A 12615-nucleotide genomic window follows, 5' to 3' on the forward strand; every position below is an offset into this window, starting at 1 on the left:
TACAAATGTAATAGACACATGGGAATACTGAGAACTACTAATTTGTATTTTTTAACCTGTTAAATATAAGTATATTCTGAAATAAAACCCAGTTACACTAGGACCTTTTATGTCCTTTCTTTGCTCCATCCCTGTCCTAAAAATCATGTAGAAGAGTATTTTCTCCCAGTTCTAAGACAGTCTGCTGGAGTAATCAAACACAACTTCTCCCTCTACTTTCACCTTTCCACTGTGCCACTTTCATAACCTGACTATTCCACCGTTTGCTTCAATTCCACTTTTTCTGCTCCTTCTGAGAGAACAAGGTCAGTGCCTCAGCTCACCAGCACATGGGCTGCCACTGCCTTAGAAGTCTCCAAGTATCACTCATGTCCCTTCCAACTCCTTCCCAGTAAGGAAGGAAGTTGTAGCCACAGCTGTGGAAACACAGAGTGTGATGGGGACATCAGCAGATTGTCCCTTAAGGACCACACCTTGACATGAGAGTTTCTGGTCTGCTTTATAGAGGCAGTGGCCAAGGTAAAGCTCCTTTTCTGAAGGGACAGATGATGAAGTCAAAGTTGTAATTTTTTTATGCAAAGTAAAATGTTATCTCTCATGACAGCAATTCTCATTTCTGCTCGTTGGATGTGACCTTTCCTGGTGGTCTTTGGAAAGGGTCTGAGATATATTTGCTATCAATAGCTGAAAAAGAGAAAATGAACTCCCTTGTTGAAAGACTTCCTGCACAAGGTAATCAAAGAAACATTTCTAGTGTTCAGGGTTCATACTTGAAGACCAGCTTTCATTAACTATACACACACACACACACATATAAATACTAGTTTTGATAAGTAAAAGCTTGCAGGTACTTTTCACAAGACAAAAGTGTTTTGATAAACTGCAGTGATGCCTCAGGTTTTAGCTTCTATATTTCTCATATTCTGTGCTGCTTTAGTGTGTGGGTCTGAGCTTCACACGAGGGGACGGTGAGCTCTCTGCACAGAGCAGGGAGACAAAACAATTCCTGCTCCAGCTGGGCACCAAGGACAAATGATCCAAATCTCAGCCCAAGAGCACCAACAACGTGGGCTGGAGAGAGAAAAACAAGCAGGATGGGACTGCATGGGCTAAAGCTGGAATGGGACAATGAACTCCAGTGTGCCAATGGAGCAGAGCTGATCCCAGTGAGAGCCCCCGGGAGCGCTCGTGCATTTTGGGACCATTTGGGTTCATCTTGGGTGCAGCCCTGGCTGGGCTCTGGTGCTGCCCAAGGTGGATCCATGGAGGAGATCCTTTGAATAAATCCCTGCTTTATTCTTCAGCTCTGCCCAGCCTCTGCTCTAGGGCAGCCTTCCCAAGGCATCAGTATATATTAATATCCAACAGCTGGAATAAACAGCAACTATCAAGCACAAACCACAGCACAGCTGCTCTGGAAAACCAGAGGAAAGGTTTGGAGAAGACAAGAGGCTGCTCTTCCAAAAGCTTCCTTATCCATGTTGGGTAGGCAGAGCCTGGGTGGTGGGACACAGTCAGCCCCTCATGGCTCTGCCTTTATCCACTTGTGAGTCTCACCCAGGGAGCTGATCTGCCAATTCACTTCCAGCCCCTGGGGAAGCAATCTGGGTTTCATCTCCGGCTTCTTTAGTATCAGGCTTTGCAGCCTTTTAGGCTTTAGTTACGAAAAGAGAACTTTTTCCACTACTTTATGAAGATCAGGACAAGAGTACGGGATAATACAACACTTCTCTGTATGGCATCCCCTCAGATCAGGGGTTCAGTTTTAAAAAGAATTGCAAAAATCGAAGTTTTAGTCGAATATTCTTTAATTACTTCTGATCACAGCAGATTCAGGCAATTCTTGATGTGCACTTAAGCAACAGGAATAAAACCCAGGCATTTAAGAAAACTATTTTATCCAGATATCATAGCTATTAACCCGGCAGAGAAAGTGTTACAGCATTTCAAAATTTCTACACAAGCATACCTAAAACTTACTGAAACTTTTTCAATGAGAAAAATATTTTTCCTTATGAGGACCATCCATAAGAACAACACACAGAGGAAAAAACTGTTCTCTTAATGGAGAGAAGATGACAGATGCATATTTCACAACATCAAACCATAAGAGTAGTAAAAGCTATTCAAACATCAGATGTATTTATTTGGCCAGTAATTGAACTTCCACCAGCATAATTTATTATATATAAATATACATACAATAATATACATAATATATATTTTTTATTTCTATTTTCAGTTTATTCCAAAACTGAAATATAACAAAAGTGCAAGTCTAATATTCTCCCACAGCCAGCCTGCTGTAAAGAGTAGGATAACATTCTTTTTAAATGCACCACTAGATCTTTAGTATTTGCATTAGTCTGGAAGTTTGGATTTATTTTCTAATTTTTTAAATTTTTTTTCATGTAATTTTTGTAACAGTGTTTGATTTGGCAGCAGAGATTCTGATTATGAAGAATTCAGAAAACCCAACCCCAAGCCAGCAAAAAGAAAAAATCCCCCCCCCAACAATTACCCTGAAAGCCTCCAAAGTATACAAAATGAACGTTAAGGAAATAGTTGGTTATTAAAGCTCTGATGTCAAACATGCAAACCCCAAAATACTCTGAAACAAAGAGGTACTATTCTATATAACTTAATGCCATGAGCAATTTATAAAGGATTCTCTCTTAATGATCAGCAGCAGAGTTACTGGGAGGTTTTAGCAAGGCTGTAAACATGATGCTGGTATTTGTAGCTTCTAGGTAATTCAAACTCTGATTTTCCAAATATGAACGAATTATTAACTATTACCTAATGTTAACTAGCTGTACTAGGTCCTAGAGATGCCTGAGCATTTAATCAAAGGTCTACCAAACCTCTAATGGTGGTTTTCACTTATTTTCCCAATTGTGTCAAACCATCTCTCAGCTGGGGCGAGTCACATTCTGCTCTGCTTTCTTCATATAAAGGAGTAAATCTAAGTATCATTGGCATATTGATGTGAAAGCAGCCAAAAATATCTGAAAGTTTTACCAGTCAGGTACAAGATTATTTGGGGGTGGTGGGTGGGGTACATGCACAAACTTCTCAGAAGCTTTTATGATTCTATATGGCAACTGTGCACAGGTCCAGAAGATACAGGCTGCTGCTTACAATCTTCACACCTGCCTGCTTAGGAAGCACTTCTGAGGGCTCAGTAAATGAAATAGCAGAGAACTGCTCAGACATTTGGCAAATAAAAGATGCAAGGTGTGCTCTGGGCCACTGCTACATTCAAGTCTGGACAAATTTTTAAGAAGTGTGTATTATACAAGGCTTCTAAATGTACAAAATTTGAATGTGCAAAGAAAGATGATGCCAGGGGAAGAGTGGAATATTGAAAGAAAGGAATAGAAACCACTCCAGGAAATCATATGCCTTACCTCCCTTGGAAGAGAAAGAACAACATAGTGCTAATGGCTTTCTAGATCAATAAACTGGTCTGAAAACTAACTTTTAAAGCTTCACCTTTGAAACTTATATGTATTATTGAGCAAACATACACTGTTAGATTCATCTCAGCTAAAGTTCTGGTTTTGTTCTATTGACACTAGTAATACATTTTGAAACAACTGACAAAAAGCAGAGAAAATAGCGATCGGTGACGTTTAATTTTTGCAAACAAAAAACCACCCAAGTGCTGGCTCTGCAAAGCCTACATTTTTCTTTGCTATATGTGTCTGTATAAAGAAAAAGAAGCAATAGGAGGCTGATGTCTTGGGCAGGAGGCTGCTGGCTGGAGGCTGGCAGGGCGTTTGTGTCACCCAGGGCTCTGAGGCAGGAGGAGCATCCCCGTGCAGCACAGGAGGATGACACACATCCCTGTTGCCATGGCTACCGTGGGGAGAGGGGCCTGGCAGGGACCAATGGCCTTCTCCAGGCTGGCACTGCCACCGAGGGGAAGGCAAAACCCTCCCAGACATCTCGGCAGAGACAGCGCTGAGCACGAGCGCCGACATTTACACACGGGGGCTGGGTGCAGGGAACGCTCCTAAACCACGCTGGCAGACAGGAAAACTTCCTTTCCTGCATCCTCCCCCTGCAAAAATGGCTCCGAAGATAGTCCTGAGATATTGGACTTGCATTAAATCATTTCAGGCTCTCCAGAGTCCACGCTAATTGACTTCTACTGCAGTAGCATTTCTACTGTACAGCAATAATTACCTTTCCATTGAGCATCAATATATACAATTTATCATATTATTGCTGTCAGCTCCAAAGGACTGCCATGTTACTGAAATGACAAAGAATAACTTATAGGGCACTGCTCAGATTAGAAAAGGTCTTTCAGCCTATGTTGCTACACTTAAAGTGGTTTTGATTACCCACATTATGCTCTGTGAAGAGTACAGAGATTTTTGGAAGGCTGATAAGCTGTTTTGATTCACAAATTGAAATAGTAAATTGAAAAATATAAAATTATTTCTTTACTTCTCTTTCAATACTCACCACATAAAGATACTACCATTTAATCAATTTAAAAAATCACACCAGTTAAAACAACAATTAAAAAACCTGAAAGTTTAGGGGTAAATGTTTAACCTCAAGAACCTCGAACAGATTATGCTAAAGCAATAATTTGAAAAACAAATATGGTAGGTGAAAATGTGTTTTGCTTATTCACATTATATTTAGCCATCCATCTATTAGCTAATTGCACAGAAAATGCATTTTACTAATGCTGTCTTACATTTCTTTCTCTGCATATATCTGACAGGTAAAAACAAAGAAACCCTTAAAACATGAACAACACTATTTATTTTGCTCGTTTACTTCAGCAATGCTTAGAAACGATTTGTTCCTTAAGAATTTGTCCAAGACCTTGTGCAAGAAAAGCAAGAAAAGAATAGTTAAAGGATTAAAGAGGAGTGTGAGGGTCTTCAGTACCTGGGGATCAGAGCCATCAAAGCCTTCCTGGGAAATGATCCTCTGAATGGACTGAAGCAGCCTTGCATAACCACTGTTCATATTCCTGTTGGGAAGCAGAAATATTTTAGTTACACGCTTTAATATTCTCCTGTATGTCTCTAACAGCTGTATAAAAAATAAATATGAACAGATGCAGCTTTCAGTGCAAGTGTCACACAGAAAAGAGGTGTCAGAGAAGGAAAAAAAAAAAAACCAAACTCTGAATAAAGTTGACATTATAGGCAGTTGTGATTGCTTCATATTAACTAGTTCAGTGCTCAGACATTTAGTGAAAGCTAAAATCTCTAGGGATTAAGATAACTTTATTATGTCAGGTTCACTTACATTTAAGTATCAACTTAAAGTTGAAACCATTTCAGCCCAGCACTAATCTTCTGTAACTGACAGAGATCTGCCCAGTTGTTATTCCAAGTATACCTAGTCAGTGCCCTGATGAACAGAGCTGACTTTCTATGAAAATTTTCATAGCTTTATTTGCATGACAGCAAAATTGCAAGGTGGCATTTATTCTATGTATTGTTTAGAAAATGCAACACTCAGAAAAACAAACAAAAGCAAACCGATGGCTAAAAACGGATTTAAGCAGACTTGACACAAAATGAAAGTTCAACAGATCATCTTGTCAGACTTAGAAGCTCTTTACTTTCAAAGAGCAATTCAGGTTCTCACTTTTAAAAGATAAATTGTTTTCTTAAATCCCATGGACCAAGCTGGGTTGGATGTCTGGGCCTGATGCAGGTTCCTCACTGCAGCTTAAGCCCTTCTATCTTTTCTGGCTTTGACATTTTCTTCCAGTCTAACTAACTAACATCAAAGGCTGAGGATTCAAACTCTTGCTGTACTTCTTGGGAAATATGAAAGGTTATTTTGAAAGTTTTGCCTCTAAAAATTTTGCCTTGTTTGCTCCATAATTTATGCATGCCTGGTCTGGTAACAGCTCAGGCTGGAAGGCACCTTGAGAGACCACCTGGCCCAAATATTAATGAAATATTATTATTAATATTATTCCCATTACTTTACTAAGAGCCTAGACTGTTATCCAAATGCATTTTACTGATGAAAAAAACCCAAATAAACTTGCTTTCATCCCTTGGCAGAGGAGAGAATTCAACTTTTCTGAGAAGCATGTAAGCATTGCAATGATCTGTCTTCCACACTATTGCTTCAACTCAAAAATGTGTATTTCCTTTAAGAAAATAGTACCCACACAATCCCAACCCTCAAATATACCTGAGTTATAAATATCTACAATGAGAAAAGTCATGTGGTCCTAATAAATTTGAGTTTTGAAACAATCAATGGCAAAAACATTAGGAGATGACCTTTCTCTGATATGAACACAAAGGAGAGTTTCCAAATTAAATTCTACTTTTGTTTCAGATTTAGTACTCTAGAAAGCTACTGATTAAACTGATGCACTTTAATAATTTAATACCCTTTATGAAATTCAGAGCTGAAAATTAACTGATCTCAACCTGATATTTCATGCATAAAGTCTGCCTTGCTATACAAAAAAAGCAAGTTGAACTTCTGAAGTCCATTACTTTCCCAGTGTTCAGCTGCAAAAGGAATGGCTATTAAATGTTCTGCCTGCACTGAGTGGCAGCTGTCAGTTTACAGGGTGAACTTTAGCCCCCCACAGTAGCCAAAATTCTCTCTCTGTGTCTTTGAATTATCACAACAGATAATATTATTTTTGCCAGCGAATATATACACTGCAATCAAAATATTTGCTGATTTCTGATTCATTACTCACTTGTTTTTAAAAGTTAGTGGATAAAAGAATAAAATAAGCGAAGCACTAGCAGGATTAAAGGGTCCCAAAATTAAAACAAAGAAATAAAATAGAACTTCAATTAATCTACCAGAAAGAGATTTGCAGCAAATGAAGAATTTTTAAAAACAATGTAATATGTGTAGATTTTTAAAAAATGTCAAAACAGGTGCCTCTACCTTCTACCTCTTTCTAAAATATTCATGGTTTCCTTGAATTTACCCATCTTATGTAAATAAGAACATGAAAAATATTGTAGAAACACTGTTTATGAAAGCAAGTTGCATCACCCTTCTGGCATTGTTTGTCACAATATTTAAGGAAGGAAAGAAGAGATTTCTTCTTTTCCAATTTCTAGTCTTTTTTTGGTTTTGTTGCTAAACACGACTTGATGTTGATAATGAGTTTAAACAATTCCTTCTTTACTCTTTTTTTTTGTTTAGCACTTCAGTGATGGATAAAGCAGGAGCCGGCAAGAAGGTATCCTGGTTACAACGAAGGCTCTGACTTCTCTGCTGATAGTTTCCAAGCAGTTAACAAAGGCTGGGTTATCAAGGGTATGACAAATAGCCTTGTTATGGAAAAGGAGACTCCATTAGGCAAGAGACTCAAACCTGTTTTATCTAAATTTATTGGTAAAGCTAGTCTCTAGATAAATTTATTCTTTTTTCAAAAGCACGTACTTTCTTAAGGTAAGATTTACAAGTATTACTGAAAAACTACAACTTATTTTGGTTCCTTTGATTATCAAACCTCCTTGTTTGGTAATTGCCCTGAAGAAGGAGACTGAAAGCAGAGATGGAAAATCAGTGCTGCCTGCAGTGCACAGAGCCACCAGAGAGGACATCCCTGCCTTCCTGCTGGCTGTCAGCCCCAGCAGTGCAGCCACCAGGACACCAGAATATCCTGGCAACAACCACTGCAGAACAGCTGCTGTCAGCCACTCACCCCTGCAAACCTGGGCCCGGCGCTGGCACCAGGACACAAGTGCCCTTCCCAACATAAAAGTGAGATAAGACAGAGGAGGTTTGTGCCTTCTTCTGGCACCAAACACCCAGGCCCATTTACTGCTGCCTTTAGGAGCACTGGCTTTGCAGCCTGTCTTCAATGAATTTTTATCACGGGGAAATGAACTTCCATCCTCCTTGAGTGACTATCCCAAGGGAAGCCTGGGGTCTAATTCAGCCATCAGGTCCCAGGGCTGCAAGGAAGGAGAGCAAACATGGCTATAAAATGTTATACCTACACTGGCTGAACACTTTGCCCCTCCCTCTATCTAAAAGCAGATACACACACACACACGTGAAAACAAAGCAAAGAAAAGGAACACTGATCCAAACTCTAAGGTGAACAAAGGATGTCGATAACCTCCAAAACTCATTTTTAATTGCAAAAAAAAGGTCAGTTTTAATCTAATCAATCAAAAAAGGAACACTGATCCAAACTCTAAGGTGAACAAAGGATGTCGATAACCTCCAAAACTCATTTTTAATTGCAAAGAAAAGGTCAGTTTTAATCTAATCAGTCAAAAAATCACCTTTCTTTCCAAGTCCATAAGGAAACCAAGAGCTTGTGTGGATAGCCAGAGAGGGACATGTATATAAATATACATGATTTCTCCAGAGGGCCAAGAGTTTCTGGCCTACATAAAGTCCCTACATCTCGGAGCCTGCAAAGCAAACTCTGAAATGATCTTTAAAAAGACGTTCGCTACAATTACAGAGACAGTTCACTCACTGAGGAACAGGTGAAATAAAAGGGATTTCTTTTTTGGATTTAACTTAATTTAGACATCATGACTAATGTGAATTAAAGAATCACAAATACAAGGATGAAAAAGACCTCAATTAGTCTGACAGAGGTTTACCTAGCTTGTCCTCAGGAATTTCTAGTGATGGAGATTCTACCATACTCCTAACCCGTGGCTGCAAGGCAACTTCTTGAGCAAATCATTAGAAAAACACCTTCATATTTCCTGCCTGTATTTTTACCACTACAATTTACTGCAGCCCATGACTGCAGAAGACAGAGCTACATCCTCTGCATGTCAGCTTTTAACTCTTCCAAGCACTTCCATTCTTCTTTTCAAGCTTTATATCAGAGACTATAATTTTGAAAAATTCTTCCTTCCCACCTTGTCTTAACACTGACCTAGTTCAACCTTTTTAAAATAGGGAATCCAAAACCAACTGTGTTTATGGTCAGAAATGGCAATAACCAAAGTTAGAAGACAAATGATCAACTGTAAAGAAAGACTTGCACAACTCTGCATTTCCCACAGATTTCTAAGAGTTTGCTATTCCCAGTGTGGCCTTTATTCCTCCCTGTCACATATCATATAGTTTTTAGACTACATGACAATGTTTGGAATGCTGGCTGCTGTTACTTTGGTACCTGCCTTTACTCCCAACACCACAATTCCTTCATTTCCTTGGGAGAGGCTTCTCAAAGGAGATCCATGTTGAGGTGGCAGGGAGATGAAAAGGATATAAGCTTTCCAAAGCCCAGCTTTATCTGATCATGTTCCTCACCACATCACTCTGTGCTCTACCAATTTGCCAAGAAAATTACATAAATCAAATCTTTCTGTCAGATTTAAACTAAAAAAAAAAAAAAAAGAGCAGAACCCACATAGTAAGAATGATTCACTTTTATCAGGCTAGCACACAAGGACAATATCAGCACTAAACAAGGCTTATAAAATCAAATGCAGAAAGTCCATTCCTTATACTAAACTGATGAGTTAATTTGATTTTAATGTAAAATAAACTGATACTTGACAGCCATATAGTTAGTGGATGAGTCACAACATTCTCATTAGCTAGAGAAGAGAAAGTGAGTTAAATTGCTCAGTAACTGTAACAATACTTGCAACCTGTCAGATATTTTTGTGTCCATCCTCTATTGCTCTGCTACTAAAAATTAGAAATTATAGCATTAACATCTAAACGAAGTTGGTTCAAATATTTACTATAGAAAGAAGTCCTCTGCTTTGTCCTAAAATTGAGAGTTTTTTTTACACTATCACAAGAATTTACTTCACCACGCAGTGACATTTGATCACGTAACACAGAACAAATTAGAGAGAGACCTGGCTTTTGCTCTGCTACAGCTCTAAGAAAGGTGGTTCAATCTGCACCTCTGTCATAAATCTGGGGTTTTATATGAGTGCATTGCAGTGGAAATCAATCCCAATGAATCCCACACTGCCCACAGGAGCTGGCCCTATACACTGGGATCTGTAAAGCCAGGTATTATATAAGTTACATAAATTATACTATTATATAAATTCAGTGACTAGGCTGGGCAAAGAAATTGCTGGTCCAGCCTTGTTTTTTGACTTGAAGTGTCTCCAAGAAAGATACAATGGACGCGTGTCTACAGGCTAAGATGAGTCTTTGCTACTGTCACTCATTTTCTCTCAGTCTTCCTTAATTCACTGCTGACAGACATAAACATAATAAGTTATTCATTCCGAGAAGAGTTTGAATAGGAAATGTTTTGTAAGAGGTAATTAGAGATTGTAATTTTATTCACAGTATATTGCATTTTCCTTAGGTGAAGCTGTAGGATGTAAGAAGTAAAAGCACATCATCAACTAATCTGATCTAGCACTCTAAGCTATGTAGGTCAAGGATGGCCTGTCTCCTAAGCCCTGAAAACTGCAGGCATCCTTTTAAGGTTGATAGCCACCTGGCAAGCCCATCTCCGAGCTGCTGGGGCACGGTGCTCAGGGAGGATTCTCAGCCAGACAGGAACAGCTCTCCCAGTCCCCACACGGGGCTGTCAGCAGGGCTGGGCTCAACATGCAGCTAGGCTGTCCTAGTAATGTCTGCCTTAATCGTCACTGCCATCCTGCTCCCTCCCCTGCCTGTTTTCAGCATCCTCCTTCCTCTGTCGAGGCCGGGATTGAAGGCACTCGAGAGGATAGTTCACGTTCAGACTCAGGTGTTTATTATTTCTTGTCCATGTTACAGTCTCACAGCAGTGAGTTCTGCAGCTCTTTACTATCAACACAAAATGGTTAACTATCTCTGGTTACAAGGTCTTTTAAGGCTAAACTATCCAATGAGGAAATGACATTTAAGTTATTTTCACTGATAACCCAATAACTGATCACTCGAAGTCTGCAATGTGGAGTTTCCTGACCAATTCCACAAAACCACCCAAACCCATGGAGAAGAAGGTGAAGAACAAGGACCAGCCTCCACCCTAAAACCTCCATCTGGCTTTATATATATTACTAGATTCTAAACCCCTAAACTCTAAGTTTTCCACCCTGTGATGTTACACACTTCCATATAAACTCCACCCCCACAATCCCAGTTCTGTCATTCCATTTTGGAAGCCTTCTCCACAGCCTCAGGTCAATGCAGTGTTCTCCTGGGGGTCAGTGCCTGTCAGCACAGAAAGTCTGAAACGCTCAGCAGCCAGAAGTCCAACACTCCCCCAGCTGGGAGCAGAGCTCTGAGCTGTCTCTGTGCCCCTCCAGGCAGGTGGCACTGAGTGGCACCCACTGCCAAACTGCTCCTGACCCCCCCCTCCACCACCACAGCAAGTGCAGACCCAAAAATATCCTTTTCCTGCCAATATTCATGCAAAATCTAAATACACAACAGTACCTTGGTGTCAAAACTTACCATGTTTTCATTTGAGGCTCCAAAGGCAATTCTTCATGGAGGTAAAAACTGTGCAATTTTACAGACTGACACAGCTCTGGAGACATTTTTTTAGAAATATCATAATAATGGCCAAACTTTGTATGTGTTGTTGGGCTGACCTGTAGAAACAATATGTATTACAACCTCAAACTATTATCTGTCAAAAGAAAGTAATTAACTAGCAATGCACTTCCAACTGCTGTTTTTTCCCTCATTTAGCCTAAACAAAAGCTTCAGGTAGAAAAACATTATAATATTTACTACTAAGTTTTCATTCCCCCATTGTCATACTTGAATGTGAATTTTACACACAGAGTTCAGCCTTTACTGTTTCAAGCTGCAGCACCGAAGTGCAGTCAGATAATTTAAAAAAAGTATTTTTGCACAAGTTCTAGACAGATGATCACAAATTTGCAAAGGCCAGATCTATGAAATCAGCAGAACATCATGTGTTCCATCTCTTTGATTTTTCAGTCTCTGACAATTATATGGTGCTACAGAAATATTTTCAGCTGACTTGGAAAATGTTTCTCTTTATTTACGATCGGTGAAAAAACCAAATCATTGCATCTTCATAGAAGTGATTTTAATAGAAAAATAGGAAATAGTTTAAAATTATTTTTAATTCCTTGAAAATTGAATAAACAGTAGGTTGAGCATTACACACAATAAGTACAATTTGCTGTAATGAAGATACATTTTCTTCAGATCTTAATTTTGGTATATAAAACATCATAAACCAAATTTAACATATACCTGGGCAGGAATTACACATTTTGAACATGCTGTGCTAGTAAATAGAGGAAAGAAATGCATCTGTTTGTTCCACATTAATGGAATTCAGAACAGAATCTGCAACATTATTTGAATTATACGTGTAAAGTTAACCCCCTGTTCAGACTGTTATACCATGAAATATTCAAGTAGATAGTATTTTACCAAAAATGTATTAAACTATTAAGATTCATTAGAATGATTTTATTTAGGATAAATATTTTGAAATTATTTGACTCATAGCTGCTAGGCATGGTCAGTTACCAGAGAATATCAACAGTAACAATAATGCAATATTTTTCCTGGAATAACTAATGAAACCCAAACTTTTAGTTAAAAGAATTAATTAGCTTTTTAATTAAAAATCCCATGGAATTTCTTATGAATATCTATTCATTAGAGGCAAATCAGTTTTACTTAAAAAAAAAAAAAGATAAGCATGTTCTCCAA

The 12615-nt window shown here is 38.8% G+C and overlaps 1 protein-coding gene across 3 annotated transcripts in view; it reads right to left on the bottom strand.

The window, feature by feature from the left end:
* Positions 1-12615, bottom strand: part of ELP4 (elongator acetyltransferase complex subunit 4) — a 130947-nt gene that overhangs the window by 90372 nt on the left and 27960 nt on the right. For all 3 annotated transcript variants that reach the window (XM_068194807.1, XM_068194809.1, XM_068194808.1), the window contains exons 5-6: positions 11371-11510; positions 4915-4999 (exon numbers count right to left, since the gene is read on the bottom strand). In XM_068194807.1, the coding sequence (XP_068050908.1) occupies positions 4915-4999; positions 11371-11510 (225 nt within the window). The remainder of the gene's footprint in view (positions 1-4914; positions 5000-11370; positions 11511-12615) is intronic.

The sequence above is a fragment of the Anomalospiza imberbis genome, chromosome 6 (genome assembly GCF_031753505.1).
Source record: "Anomalospiza imberbis isolate Cuckoo-Finch-1a 21T00152 chromosome 6, ASM3175350v1, whole genome shotgun sequence".
Lineage (NCBI taxonomy): Eukaryota > Metazoa > Chordata > Aves > Passeriformes > Viduidae > Anomalospiza > Anomalospiza imberbis.